General features: G+C 40.9%; 1 protein-coding gene across 3 annotated transcripts in view; it reads right to left on the reverse strand.

Moving 5' to 3' along the window:
* Window positions 1–16,096, reverse strand: part of luzp2 (leucine zipper protein 2) — a 535,247-nt gene that overhangs the window by 77,117 nt on the left and 442,034 nt on the right. For all 3 annotated transcript variants that reach the window (XM_062981375.1, XM_062981352.1, XM_062981287.1), the window contains 2 exons: window positions 16,016–16,090; window positions 12,368–12,526 (listed from right to left, as the gene is read on the reverse strand). In XM_062981375.1, coding sequence (XP_062837445.1) covers window positions 12,368–12,526; window positions 16,016–16,090 — 234 coding nt within the window. The remainder of the gene's footprint in view (window positions 1–12,367; window positions 12,527–16,015; window positions 16,091–16,096) is intronic.

Here is a 16,096-nt window from a genome sequence, read left to right on the forward strand (position 1 = left end):
TTTTAGGTTTTGAGGGAAGCTTCCAGAAAGAAGGAATGGCATTCCTTTCATCTGCAAAATGTTCTAGTCTTGATTCCAAACTTTCATTTTTTTCATTTGTTGCATTTATATCCCAACTTTCTCAAAGTGAGATCCAGTTCTGACCCTTGTAGCAGAACAATGGGGTACAACATGGATGCACTCTGGTCACAGTGTTCTGCAACAACCATGTCTATCTTCAGATGTGATGGAAACAAGGGAAGAGTACACTGCAAGGGTATAGGAGAGAAATGAGCACAGGCATTAAACAAAGAAGGGATTAACTGAGGTGAGATGAAAAAGCAAGGAATGGAAGGAAGAATGAAAAATGTGATAAGTGAAATTCAAGAAGCAAGGGAAAGTCCCATTAGAGAACAAGATGAGGTGAGAAAGTTAGTAGGAGGGAAGGATGAGAGAATAAAGAGAAGATGGAAAGAGGGAAGGGAAGGGGATAGGTTTAATGATAAGGTTCAAGAAGTCTGAAAGACGTCCAAGAGAGAAGGATATAGGGTCAAAAGATGCATTTTTCAGAATGCAAACAGCACAGGTAGGTGACAGCGTAGAGGCATGAAGTGAATGCAAGGAGGGGGAAGAAAGTGTATGAGGCAGGTTAGAAGCCCAGTGATGGCGGCAAGGCAGAAGGAGGAGAGGTCCTACAGGAGGTGATGAATGGTATAACTCATTGCTTCTGTTTTCTTCTGCTTGAAGTGGTTATCTCAACTGCTATTCTGAGGAAAGGAGCTGGGAAGCATTACAAAAGTTCACTGTGAAGAATGAGACACACAGTATCTCTGCAGGGATGAAAATGAATCTTAAAGGCAGTGTCTTCATAAATGACACAGATATTAAGCATAAGAAACAGCTGTAACAAACAAGCTATTTCTGGGTACTTGCTGACAGTATCATGGCAACAGCTTGAAATTATTGTCTAACAGAGTATTTTTTCCCAAAAATGTGGGACTTTGACACATCTTGATAAGAGAGGTCATGTAGAGGTAAAATAAAAAAATATGCACATTGAGACAGCTTTACATCTATTTCTTAAGAAAAAAACATGTAATTAAATTTATATTGTTTTGTATGATATTCAGAGACGAATGCTTTCTTGAAAAGGTCAAAACCTGAATTTATATTGGTATATTATGATAAATGAAATTATCAGCCTTCATTCCATTTTTGACAAACACAAATGATTTCTTTGATTTTTAATTTCAGATACACTTTTTGGCTTGGTTTCAAGGACAAATGCCAAGATCTTTTTAAAATGGTGATAGTGCTATTGATTGCTTACTTAGAGGTGAAGAGGAACAAATCCAAAAAAAGAGAGATGGAACCCTATCCTTATGGATCAGCGGTTAGAGGAGGACCACATACATTAACATTGATAAATATGAATTTCAGTAAGATGCAAATAACATGCTAGCTTTTGGAAAGTTACATTATTCATCCTTTCGGTAATATTTTCTTTCCAAGTTAAATATTGTTATATAAAACAGCTGTATTGGTTTTAAAAAAAGCTTGCCATATTTTCTGCTATTTTTAACAAAGTAGAACTTCCTTTATCTACTCCAGATCAAGTCATCTGATTACCATTTCAATGATATTCTTGGTACACTCTGTCTACCATTTCCTGAACAGCAATTACGAGTAATGTCTACTCCATCTCACTGTAGTGAATTTCCTATGGGTTTTAGTCTGAATTTTAAAAATCCAAATAAACTAAGCACTTTGAATAGCTTTCTTAAAATCCCAATTATAGCTCAAAATGGATGTACTGACATGGAAGTTGTTGGATGCAATCTCTGAATGAGTATCTGATACTGGAAACAGTGGTTTGAACACTGTACTTTTTCCTGATTTTGCTAAACCCACTGAATCATTTGCATTTATCTATATGTTAATTCACCATACAACAACAGATCTCATGGGTCTACTTTAGTTAGGACTAACCAACAGGTTTCTGACCAATGAATGTGCCTGGAACTGCAGTTTCTTCCATATACATAATCAAGACTAAGGCTACAATTCTAGATGGGCATGAGGACTTTGGGCAGCTATACAAATATGGGCAGAATTTTATATTGTTATTCATATTGAAGCAAAGAAACAGATGAGTTTCCTAATCCTTAGCTATGGACCTGTTTCACCAAAATAAGACTGGAAACCCAAACTCACATTGATAGGACACCTATTGACCAAGTCCATAAATCAGTGATGATTTTATGTATGTTCTTAATACAAACCCATACTGACTTCTTCGGTGTTGCGCAAGGAAGAGATAGTCAATCAAAATATGAATTTCACCTTCTAAATGATACATTAATTTGGCATTGAGAAAAGGTCATCGTTTGTAAACAGGATGAATAATCTTGTTAACATATGTTATTTGGAAGGCTTAATATATTTAAAAGGTTAAGCTGATTCTTATCAAATGTGAGTAGATCAATGAAGACTGTGCCATACATGGTCCCTATCATATTTTTAAAAGAAAGCAAATTCCTATACCCTACCCCATTAATACCTTATTTTGAAGCAACATAACAATTCTTGCAGTTATAGCTGAAGCTTGTTACTGCTGCTTTTAATAGAAGGATGAAGTTGCTCTATATCTATAACAATGTTATTATAATAATGTTTAAAAGTCACAACCCTCTTAGTAACTATTTCACAGAATTCAGTGATTTATAATTATGGATAATGCACAAATTTACAATGTCAATATATTTATGCATACACCCTAAAATGTATAACACTATCTTCAGTTAACTCATTCATAGCATGTATTACGTATAAGAAAAATCATTGTGAAAGATAATACATCTGTACTGAATATGTGGAGCACATTAAAATATGTGTTTTTGTGATTCTTAAGAAGACCTTCACCTGTGTGTTCTAGAAAGTTTGTCTAAGGAAACATGCAAAGTACATTCAGCAGTCCCTTCATAGACGGAAGGAATAATAAATTCCAGGGAAACAATATTTCTCAAGACAGCGATTGCCTATGTGCATCTCCTGATTGTTGAATAAAAAACAAAACAACAAAACCTGGAAGATTTGTAACCAAGCATTTGAGAAATAATGATTTAACTTTGCACTAGCCTCTTAATACAGCCCAAGACACAAGACTCTTCATCCATCAATTCATTTGATTTAAAAGAAACATTATAGATATCTTAAGGCAGCCAAAGAGATGTATATAATATTTCAAATATGTGTTTATTTACTATTTGAATCAGACAATAGATGACACTCCCTAAATCAGGACTGATCCCTAAATGTCTTCAGCTCAAGTCAGCCTGAGATATTGAAAGAACCTCAGGAACATCTGATGGTGGAATGGGTTGCAAAGGTCATTCATCTTCCCTAGAAGCCACACCCAAAATTTCATAGGCCTGCCCATGACAAACGAGAACCCCAATTTGGCTACAGTTCTTTGTGTGTGGAAGACCCTTGTTAGAACTAACCCCCTTCACAATAACAACAAATGTGCAGTCACCAGAGTGCACATTAATATTGTCATTAGGCTATGGGTCTCTGAGAATATATAGTTTCTGTAGTTGTATGTTTAGTAAATGTACATTAGTGTAGATTAGGTAAGCATGCTTGTTTTTTATTTAGCTTTATAAAATGTTGTAGTTTTAGTCATCTATATTATGAAAAACTGCTGTCCTTATATTGTCTTTTCCCCCCCTTTACTTCTGGCTAAAAATTAGTTTGAAAAAGGAATGTCTTGATGTGGATGATCCCACACATACTTTCTATATACATATGTAGAGTGGGGAAATGGTGAGGATGGATAACATTCCAATATTGACATGGAAATGACTAGAAAAGCCAGCAGAAGTGTATATATAGGATATGTGGATGAATAAGGCATTTATTTAACAACTAAACAAGTGGTATTAGGTGCAAAAGATGAATACAATTACCTAGAGGAAATAAATAAATTAGGGTTTGTATATATAAAATGACCCCCAAAGTGTCTTATACTTCAGTGCACAGTGGTAGTGCACTAGATGATAAAAGAATTGACAGCCACAGCATTGACAACTACTGGCATTGACAACTACTGGGATCACATCCATCTGCTATTAAAACATCATCGCTGATGGCATTCCACCAGGAGCAGATCCAATGGGCTACTCGGTGTGTCATATGAAATGACTGCCAGTTTTCTGCCACACCACATAAGACAAATTATGCATTATGTGCACAGTCCAGAACATTCAGAAACAACTAAACCCTGTGGAAAGCAATCGAATAGGATTTAGTCATGGGCAGCTTACCCAATTGATTTCATCTGCAGTTAAGGACAAGAAGCCCATTGATGGATTGCACATTGTACTGCTGAACTGTATATAAATTACAGACAGGATAAGCAAGTGGAACACCAGAGATTACAGCATGGATTACATTCTGTATTATCAGTTTACTTGTACATGTACAAGAAGTGAGACATTATACTGAAAAAAATACTCCAAATCTTCAGTAGCAAAAAAGAAAAAAAAGAAAGAAATAAAAATACAAAAATATTCCAACTTTTAAAAATATAACTTTGTGACAGAAAGGAGAGGCTTAAAACTACAGTAGAGTCTCACTTATCCAACATAAACGGGCTGGCAGAACATTGGATAAGCGAATATGTTGGATAATAAGGAGGGATTAAGGAAAAGCCTATTAAATGTCAAATTATATTATGGTTTTACAAATTAAGCACCAAAACATTGTGACGGCGCGAGTGGCGCCATCTATGTGTTGGAACTATAAGTTGCAAGATTTGAATTGTTGTATCATGCCTGATTTTGCCCTTACCCTGTAAATGTAGTTGGATTGGTTATTTATATCTGTCAATCAATGTTGTGTGTACCTGTTATATTGCTCACTCAGCAAAACTGTTTGGCTCCACCTCTTCCTGGAGTAGGACTGTGTTTCCTCCTTTTCATTCCACCAGCAAACTCTATATCGGATGGACGTGAGAGAGAGACTTGGCACTAAAAGCCATTCAAAAGTTACCTCTCAGCACCAATTCTGAGGTTCTTACCCTTGGGACTCACACTTCATGTTCAGGGCCAACCTGAACAACGTTGAGGAGTCTCAAGCGCCTTCACATCAGTCCTTTGGCAACAGAGGAAGACTTTTGTCTTCAGATATAGGTCATTGGACTGAGGCTGAGTTTGCTCCGGCATTCACAGCCAGCTTCATGGACTTAAACAATCAAAGACTGTAATGTATATTTTCTTTTACCCCCTTTGTGAACAATAAACCCAGTTTTTGAGTTAACTACAGTGTTTTGGTCCTTGGGAGTTCCAGTTTCCCTAAAGGAGGGCAAGAAGCAATCCCCTGGGGAAAGATGTCACGTCCATGCCTCTTTCACTAAGAGTTTACAGCCCCAGGCGCGACGGCACAGTGCTGAGAGAAGCCTTCTTTTCCAGAAGTACTGAGAGAGGAGCCTTCTTTTCCAGAACTGCTGAAAGAAGCCTTCCAGAAGTGCTAAGAAGGGAAAAGAAGGAGTGAAAGGGCCTTAAATTTGCCAAGCCCATAGTCTCCTAAAGATAAAGAAGTCAAAAGAAGCCTGCCTTTGCCTCCAGAGGGAAGCCCAGCCTTAACAAAATTGAGTCATTTGCAAGCTTTCCCGCTCTTTTTGCATCTCAAGCCACCAGCAAATTGCTACATTCAGCTCTTGCAGCTGCAGCAAGTTCAAGCCTTCTGCAAAGTGGATACATTTGCTAGAAGCCTAGCCTTTGCAAATTGAAACATTTGCTAAGTTTCCCGCCTTTTCTGTTTCTCAAGCCAGCAAATCGCTACATTCAGCTCTTGCAACTGCAGCAAAATCCAGGTTTCTGCAAAGTAGATACATTTCTCCAGAAGTCAGCCTTTGCAGACCAACCAAGCCTCCTCCAGAACCCAGTTTGCAAAGCAATAAATTTCCAACCTTCTGCAGTTCCTGCCATTTCTTCAGAGCCTGCTGCAAGTTTATGAAGGCCCAGGCTTAACTTCCCAGTTAAGCAGCTGTTTTAATTGTCTTGTTTAAAGTATTGCATTGCCCTTTTGTGTGCCTTTAGTTGTATAGTTATATAGTATTGCATTTTGTACTGTTTGAAACTTGGGATAAGTTTCCTTTTGAATTTCACAGAATGTCAAGTCATAGCAATGAGATTTTGCAAACAAGGGTCAAATCCCCCCGCCCTGTCAGAGAAAGGCACCCCACAGAGAAAACAATGCTCTGCCTTTTGCAGCAGGAAGGCCAGCTTAGGCAGAGGTTTAACAGAGCTTGGCAAAACCTGCCAACCATAGCTGATGCAATAAAGGCATCCTTTTGCCCAAAGGAAAAGGAAATTCTTAGGCAAGAATTTGTAAAGGCCTTCAATAATGGGAGTGCTATTGCAGAAGAAATAATCTATGTACTGAACAAAATTAACACTCCAGAGTCTTTAGATAGGGCTAAGGAAATTTCTTTTAGCCTACAAGAAGAGAGGAGGCGCTACAGCGCAGTTCTATTTGAACCAGAGCCCAGTTCCTTATTCAAAGGTGCAGAAGAAAGGGTTCAAGGCTCCCCATGTGTAAGCCTTAGATCCAGTCTGCTCAAGATTCCATCTAATGATGCTAGCCTTAAATCCAAGCATTCATCTAGGCATAGCAGTTCCTCCCAATCCACACACTCATTCATCAGTACTTCTTCCAAAGCAGCCCACTACAACAGAGAGGCTGTCCGTTTGAAAATTAGAAAAGAGGTTTTAGAAGCAGAGGCGTCTGCAGAAATGGCTAGGCAAGACTTTGCCTTCAATGAAGAGGAACTCCTCCTTCAACAGGCTAAAGCCAAGCAGAAACTGCTTCTAGCTCAGGCTAGGGCCCAGCAAGAAGCTGATCTAGCGCAGGCTAGGGCCCAACAAGAAGCCGACCTAGCACAGGCCAGGGCCCAGAGAGAAATAGAGCTTGCAATGGCTGAAGCCAAGCAAGATGAGCTGCAACGCGATCTAGATCTGCTTCAAGTAAAAAGAGACACAGCACAAAAGGTAGTCAGAGCTAACGTTCTAGCCAAAGCCCTATCACAGGAACTAACCCAAGAAAACCTTAGTTTCCTGCCAACACAAGAGCCTACAGCAAAGGTTTCAGCACATCTGCAACCTGTAGTGCAGAGTCATATCTCCTTTCACCACCTTGAAGATCGCTCACCTGTTCCAGTGTTCGCAACTTCAAGGCCAGCCCATTCCTCAGAAGTACAGCAAAGCACGGCCGGGAGAGTGCCATCATCTCTGTCAGAGTCCATCCCTGCACTTAGGCCTCAGAGATACCACCTGTCTACTTGGGAACGAAAGGATGACGTCTTTCAACAACATCCAGATGTCCATCCACATTGGCAAGGCATGGCCGGGAGTGAACCACCACATTCATCCCTGCATACCAAGTCAATTCTCCCATCGCTGAAGATGAAGGCTTCAGAGGTGCTGCCTGCCAGCAATCTGCTGAACCCAGCATCGCCTACCATCGCGACAAGATGTGTTCAACCGAAGAACATTGACTTCGTCGGGCCACATCACACTCCTCAGATGTACCCTTACACACTGGAGTCTCAATTGGGTTCCCTCTTGAGAAATCCAAGAAGAGACATCAGAGACAAAGGCGTCCAGAAATTCACTGACCGACCGGATGACTACCTTCTGTGGAAAATCACCTTCATGAGGGCCATTTGAGATTTCAAGCTAGAAGCGGATGAAGAACTGTCCCTTCTTATGGCGAGGCTTGGACCCAGCTCAGCCGAGCAAGTAAAAAGACTTTATGCTGCTCATGTAGCAGACCCCCAAAGAGCTTTGTCCACAGCGTGGTCTCGCTTGGACCAGCGCTTCGGTGCGAGCACTGAGATAGAAGCGTCCCTCATGGATCGACTCAACAGGTTCCCATCACTGAAGATGAAAGATTGCAAACAGCTTTGGGACTTTAGTGATCTTTTACTAGAGCTAGCTTTAGCCAAAGGAAATCCAGAGCTGCCAGGTTTAGCATGTCTGGACCAGCACACGTCACAGAGTGCCATTCTCTGCAAACTTCCTTTTCCTCTTCGAGAAGCTTGGGGGAAACAGGTGTTCAAGTACAAAGAGGAGAATGCAAATGTATACCCGCCCTTCACCTTTTTGGTGGATTTCGTCACTAGAGCAGCCCGTGAGAGGAATGACCCTCAAACAGGTCTTCTCGCTTTGTACCAAGACCTAAAGCCTGAAAAGACCTCCAAAGAAGACAAAGCCCAGGGCAAAGATCTTAGAAGGAACCTGAGTGTCAAGATGACAGACGCAACTCCTGCAGCTTCTGCTCAACCAGTCAGCAACAACACCATATCCTGTCCCATTCATCAAAGGCCACACAGCCTAGATGAATGCAGAGAGTTCGCAAAGAAGCCTTACAAAGAACGACTCCAAATAGTTCAAAAGGCCAAGGTGTGCTTTAGATGCTGCGGCGCCACTATTCACTTCTCCAAAGACTGCAAAGAAAAGGTTAAATGCCAACACTGCAACAGCATCAAGCATTGCTCTGCAATGCACAACTTCGATTCCCCTCAATTCAAAGCAAAGTCAAATTCTCCTACCAAAGAAGAAACCAAAGAAGACCAAAAGCCTACAGAACCTCAGATAGCCCTCAAGGCTCCTGCGGTTGCCTGCACCAAGCTTTGTCAAAATAGCCACAAGCCCAGGATTTGCCACCCAATCTGCCTGGCAGTGGTGTATCCAGACAAGCAGCCTTGGAATAAGAAAAGGGTCTACATCGCCTTGGATGCCCAAAGTGACGCATCTCTTGCAACCCCAGAGTTCTTCGACATGTTCAACCTTCATACCGAGACAATAGATTACACCATATCCACTTGTTCCGGAAAGAATAAGATGAATGGCAGAGTTGCAACAAAGTTCAAAATCTCGCCTGTTGGACAAAAGGTCAGGTACGATCTTCCTGACCTTATAGAATGCAGCCTGATTCCCAGGAACAAAGAACAGATAGCCACGAAGGAGGTGGTACAAGCCCATCCTCATCTCGAAGGTATTCAAGATCTAATTCCAGCTTTGGACTTGGAAACAGACATCGTCATGCTTATCGGTGCAGATTGTCCCACACTGTTCCGTGTTAGCAACCAGATTGAAGGTCCTAAGGGATCACCCATGGCCCAGCAGTTGCCTTTAGGATGGACGGTGTTAGGCCCAGTCTGCCTGAACAAGATGTTCCAGCCTGTCACTAAAAGGCCTTCACTAATGCAAGGATGTGCCAGCCACATCTCAGTTTGCTGCCAGGGAGTAATGCCCGATTACTCTTCCATCATCGAAGTCACAGAGAAAGATGAGCAAACAGCCTTCTCTAAAAATGATCAGAAGTTTCTTGAGATGATGAACAACCAAGTCACTCAAGACCCTGAAGGTAATTGGATAGCACCTTTACCTTTCAAGCCGGAAAGACCATCTCTACCCAACAACAGAGATGTTGCCCATCATCGTCTCCTGTCCTTAAGAAGAAGGATGCTAAAGGATCCGAAGGTAAAGACCCAGATCACCCAGTTTGTGGAAGACCTCTTCAGAAGCAACTATGCTGAACCAGCCAGCGTGTGTGCGGAGGGAGAAGAGCAGTGGCATTACATATCCACTTCAGAAAATCCGGCAGATGTGACATCCCGAGGAACATCAGCCGCAAAGTTGTCCAAGTCATCCTGGATCACTGGACCCAAATGTCTTCAAAATCCTTCCTTTCCAGAAAGCATTTCCGTGCTCAAAGACACTGAGTTGCCAGAAATTCAGTCCTGCAAATCTACCATCGATGGCCAAGACTTATCAAGGCAAGGTTTAAATCCAGCCAAGTTTGAAAGATTTTCAAAATGGACTAGACTTCAGGCAGCTATTGCCAGGCTCATACATTACATCACTACAAAAAACAGTGGTGCAATTCAGCCCCAAGATCTTTCAAAAGCCTCAACAGTCATCCTGAGATCCACTCAAAGACAGTGTTTTTTAGAAGAAATAGCTTGTCTAGAAAGAAAAGCATCCTTGCCCAAAAATAGTTGTTTAAGGGACTTGAACCCCTTCCTGGACAATGAGGGTCTCCTTAGGGTTGGAGGTAGACTAAAACGAGCAAAGATTAGATCCTGCGTTAAAAATCCTTTTATTTTGCCACACCATAACCACATAGCTCTGCTGTTGACACAGCATTTCCACGCAAAGGTTAAACACCAAGGAAGGACATTTACTGAGTCTGCCCTAAGAAACAATGGGTTTTGGATTGTTAAGTGCCAACGTAAAGGTTGGGGATTTGATGTTACTTAAACAAAAAGATGCTCCTAGACACCAATGGGCTAAGGGTATTGTGTCAAAATTATATCCTAGTCCTGACAATAGAGTGCGCAAGGCCCAGGTTAAGGTCGTCTCTAACGAAAAGGTTTCTTTGTTTGACAGGCCTATCAGCGACATGGTTGTGTTATTTTCAGAAGACATACAGTCTTAAAGTTATTAGAGTTAAAGGTATTTAACTCCATTTTGTTTAGATTTCCGAAAGTCCGGAAATCTAGGCCGGGAGTGTGACGGCGCGAGTGGCGCCATCTATGTGTTGGAACTATAAGTTGCAAGATTTGAATTGTTGTATCATGCCTGATTTTGCCCTTACCCTGTAAATGTAGTTGGATTGGTTATTTATATCTGTCAATCAATGTTGTGTGTACCTGTTATATTGCTCACTCAGCAAAACTGTTTGGCTCCACCTCTTCCTGGAGTAGGACTGTGTTTCCTCCTTTTCATTCCACCAGCAAACTCTATATCGGATGGACGTGAGAGAGAGACTTGGCACTAAAAGCCATTCAAAAGTTACCTCTCAGCACCAATTCTGAGGTTCTTACCCTTGGGACTTACACTTCATGTTCAGGGCCAACCTGAACAACGTTGAGGAGTCTCAAGCGCCTTCACATCAGTCCTTTGGCAACAGAGGAAGACTTTTGTCTTCAGATATAGGTCATTGGACTGAGGCTGAGTTTGCTCCGGCATTCACAGCCAGAGAAAGAGGGATCTGGACAAGCTTCATGGACTTAAACAATCAAAGACTGTAATGTATATTTTCTTTTACCCCCTTTGTGAAGAATAAACCCAGTTTTTGAGTTAACTACAGTGTTTTGGTCCTTGGGAGTTCCAGTTTCCCTAAAGGAGGGCAAGAAGCAATCCCCTGGGGAAAGATGTCACGTCCATACCTCTTTCACTAAGAGTTTACAGCCCCAGGCGCGACGGCACAACATCCTGTTTGAAATCCAAAACCCCTGGAAGAACAGAGCTGGGAACACACTGATAATACTGTAGATTAATCATTTCTAGAATCCCATATTGAGCAGAGCAATGGCAACACTGGGAAACCAAAGTTTGCTAAATATTTGATATTGGTCAAATGTCTCCAGAATTTCACCTGGAGCTGGGTGGCTCTGTGTTGGGAGGAGGGCTTGGCTTGTGCCTTCCAGCTTGGCAGAATGAGGCTGGGCTGGAGAGCCTCTGAAGAGAGGAGGGGGTCTCTTGTGTTTCTAGGGTGCTATGCCTCTAATGATCCTTGCTTGGGTTAAAAGAGGAGGAGGAGGGGGAGGAGGAGAAGACCAGAAGTGCAAGTTGCTGCAAGGCTGATGGGTAAAAGAGGGAGAAGAGGGGGGAGGAGGAGGAGGAAGAGAGAGTGCGTGGGGGAGAAAAAGGAAGGGAGAAGGAGAGAGGGGGGGGATCTGGAGCAAAGTGTGTGTGTGTGTGCAGGAGGAAAAGGGGATCCTCCTCCCACCCGCCCAGGTAAGGAGATGACAGAAGGCAGCCAGCCCCCCTCCCCATTTGCCAGCCCTGACTTGGCCTTGCCTGTGGCCCTTTCCCAAGCCCAGGCTCGCTTTGGCTTCTCTCCTCCCCATTTTTTCATTCCAATCACGAGCCATTGATTTGGAAACAAGGCCAGTTTGGAGACACGAGGCTTTGCCAGCACAAAGAGAAAGAGGGAGGGAGAGCCATCGCGTTTCCTTTTTTCCCCTCCTCCCTCCCTGCCTCGCATACAAATGCCCCCCCCCATGGGATGATTCACCCCCCTTCCTTCCCTTCCCTTCCGAGATGTGCTTTTCCTCTTTCCAGATTTTTCCAACGGGAAAGAGCCACAGCTCTCACCTTGGATTGAGTGAAGGGTGCAATTTTTCCAATTGGCCACTAGATGGCGTCGGATAATACGGAGTGTCGGATAAGTGGAAGTCAGATAAGTGAGACTCTACTGTACCTTCAAAATGTATTGTAATTTTTGACAAATTAAAAAAAAAAACCTTCTTTGTTTCAGTTTGATGGACTTGACTTGCAGAACAAATTAATTTCTTAAGAGGAGAAAAACATACCTTGGTCGCTTGAAATGGAACTTTTGAACCATTTGTAACAGGGGACGGCTGCCTCTCAATCGGCCTTGAAGAGATTATATTTCTAGACGGAGGTGGATTGTGCAAAACTGAAGAGAGGCAGAGTTGTACAGTCTCCTTCAGGGCTTTCAACTGTGACTCCTGAAGAGAAAAATGTCATTAGATCTTAACAATAGATTACAATGAATAACATTTTACTCTGGATTTTATTGTTAACCTTTCATGCTCTTTACAATGTACAAGAAAAACAAAACTCAAATAGAAGATCAGTTACATAGATAGTAAATTCTTACATGGCACAATGGTTAATGCATCATAGGAAAGATCAATTTCTGGAACAGATTAGAAACTCTTGGTAACCTGTTTTGCATGAAAATCTTTCAGAAGGGTTAGTGCATAGTTGTGGTAGAAGTGAGGTCATTTGAGAACTGCCTAGGTTGGTTGTTGGGTCTACATATGTCCCCCCCTGAAGATCCGATCCTTGAAAACCCCAGCTTTTGCCCCTGAATGCTCTCTTGCATGATGAGGGTAATTGTGTCAATTTCTGAGTCCACATAAACTATTTTAGGTCCCAGGGAAGGTTTTATTACAGAAAGAAATGACCCAGAAACCAACTTCTAGTTAGCTTCCTGTTAAGAAAAATTGACCTCTTCTGGTCATTTGAAGACCCACAGATCTCATGGTAAAATTTCTTCCATGCTTCAGATAGCATTTGGGGGTACTAATATCCTCTTTGACCCTGTGGGGCTGGGGCCACCAAAAAGCCGCGGGCCAATAAGACAAGTAATTGTTCCCCAAATCCCACTTCTTCCCCCATTGCTACATGTATGGGAAATTAAGTACTGTATATACTCAAGTATAAGCCTAGTTTTTCAGCCCTTTTTTAAGGACTGAAAAAGCCCCCCTCAGCTTATACTCGGGTGAGGGTCCTGGTTGGCTTATATTTGGGTCAGCTTATACTCGAGAATATATGGTACATTTATTATTTTTCTCTATTATTTTTGGTATTATTACATTTATTATTTTTCTCTATTGTTGCTACTATTACATTTATTTTACTCTATTTTATTATTATTAATGCATTTATTATTTCACTGATATTATTATTATTATTATTATTATTATATTTATTATTTTACTCTATTTATTACTACATGTATTATTTTCCTGTATTTATTATTATTATTATTATTATTATTATTATTATTATTATTATTACATGTATTAATTTACTCTATTATTATTAAAAGAATACATAAGCACATTTACATTGAAGAAGATGAGAATAATGATTTAATCAGAGTTGGACAATCTTATCTTAAATTAGAGCTTTATGTAAATATTCAAAAACATTTAACCTACTGATGCTTCAATTAATGTAATTTTACTGGTATCTGTTTTTATTTCTGAAATTTACCACCCTCGGCTTATACTGGAGTCAATGTTTTCCCAGTTTTTTTGTGGTAAAATTAGGTGCCTTGGCTTATATTCGGGTCGGCTTATACTCAAGTATATACGGTAATATTGCTCACATGATATGGAGGCAGGAAATTGATCACAAGGTTCCAGTCAATTGGTTGCAGGGAATTAGATCCTAAGGTCCTCTATGATCTAAACTCCTTCCTTCCCTCCCTAGTCTTTGGTATCTTTATATGTTTGCCAGCAAACGTTAAACCGAAGGCCAGAATCAGTGAATTAATTAGAAGCAGTTACAACTTAAAACAGATTCAATCAATTTGCTCTTAATACCTCATTAAAAAGCAACAACAGAGCCAAGCTTGCTTCCCAAAGGAGCTGCCCATGAAAGGGCTACTAAATAAAAGGTTTTATTGCTTGTTTCCACGATTCGAAGGATCTTGCCAGCAGGCCTGTGAGGCCTTGGGAAGGTGAGGTTGTACGCAGCCTTGCAGATAACTTTGTCCCAAACTGATCAGGACAAATATAAATAATGTCTGGCTCTCTCAATTTTGCTCCATTGAAATTGCAATGTGCCTTATAATTAGATAGAATTTATGTGGTAGCAATCTGACAAGATTTGGTGGACCATCAACAGAATACTCCTGTTTTAAGGCTCTGAAGCCCTCAAATTTGATGGTAGCACTCCAGGTAATGGAACACTATCCCTTGAAGGTCTGATGTCAATATTCCTCATTTTTGATGCAAAGCAGAATTCTGATAAATCATTCAAGCATTCAAGATTTAGTGAGGTTACTGCTTGATTTCTTGTCAATAGGTTTGCTTGTTTTGTTCTCTTTCAGTAGAAAAACATATTTGTTCTGCATAATTTTAGTTACATTTTTTTCAAATAGTTTACTTTTAAGATGATTTCTGCTAAGGATTCTGTTGATAGTTTGTGTGTGTGTGTGTGTGTGTGTGTGTGTGTGTGTGTGTGTGTGTGTGTCAGGAACAATGTGAGAAACTGTAAATCACTTCTGGTGTGAGAGAATTGGCTGTCTGCAAGGATGTTGTCCAGGGGATGTCTGGATGTTTTGACGAATTAAAGATTTATTATGTGGAAAAAAAGTTGCATGATTGATTTGAACAGAAAACCACATTTTGTGCACATTTTGCATGCAGGAAATGGGGGTGGGGTTAAAACAAACAGAAGAGTGCCCCCTCCAGAACTGAACATAACAACAAATGCCATAATGCTCTATTTGGAGGAGCCCTTGAGCAATCTGGGTGCTGGTGGTGTCTGAAATCTATTCAAAAGGCAAATTGTCCATTTAGAAGCTTTCAGAAAAAAGGCAAGTCATCAGGAAAGCAGTAGATCAGGGAAGTCTAAAAGGGTTTATGGTAATAAAAACAGCACCAGAGGGCTTTATGTAGCATGAAGGTCATGTTTTATCGACCTTCACACTAAAAGAACAGCAGTTAGGGCAAAGCAGCCACCCTTTAGTTTTATATTTTAAGAGGTTTCACAGTAGGGTACTGTTCCATTATCCAGGCAGACTCCAAAAGGGGGCATAGACAGAGAAGGCTGGTCCATTTTAGGGGCAGGGAATTGAAGGAGGAAAACCATTTGCCTGTTTTCTCTGGTTATCTCCACACACACACACACACACACACAGTTCCATCTCACAAACTAGGGTTGTTTCCACAACAGTGACATGGGTGGGGGGAATGACAGAAAAACAGGGAAATGGTTTTACTCCTTCAACGCCCCCCTCCCCATAAAATGAACTATCCTTCTGTCTCTGCGTCTCCTTTTGACCTCTGCCCAGATAATGGAACAGTAACCACCGTAATTTTATATTGTAATATATTTGTAATTTAAACCATAGTATTTCCCTTTATACCAAGTTAAATGTAGATTTGAGATCAACAAAGGCAGTTAAAAATCTTACTTCCTGGCTGTATTAGCAATCTGTGACTATAGTTAACAGCAATTCTGTTGACCCTAGCAGGATATGTTATGAGGAAAGAAAGGGGGATGAACCTTATTCAACAGCAATATAGAAAAGGTGTCATTGTTTAATTAGGCTGTCAGTTGGTAAGAACCTCCCTCCTTTTCAGTGGTAAGATTCATTATACATAACATAAAATAAGAAATAAAATCACAGGTTGACAGATTAGGCTGTGCAATGGGTATCTATTAATAGAGCTAAGAGATGTGCTAAGAGTTATTACTTTGTCAAGAGCTGCTTTCTCCAGTTCTTCTTTTGCAATTGCTAGTTTCTGTTCCAAGTCTGTAAGCTGTTGTGCCTGTGG

Source organism: Anolis carolinensis, chromosome 1 (assembly GCF_035594765.1).
Source record: "Anolis carolinensis isolate JA03-04 chromosome 1, rAnoCar3.1.pri, whole genome shotgun sequence".
Lineage (NCBI taxonomy): Eukaryota > Metazoa > Chordata > Lepidosauria > Squamata > Dactyloidae > Anolis > Anolis carolinensis.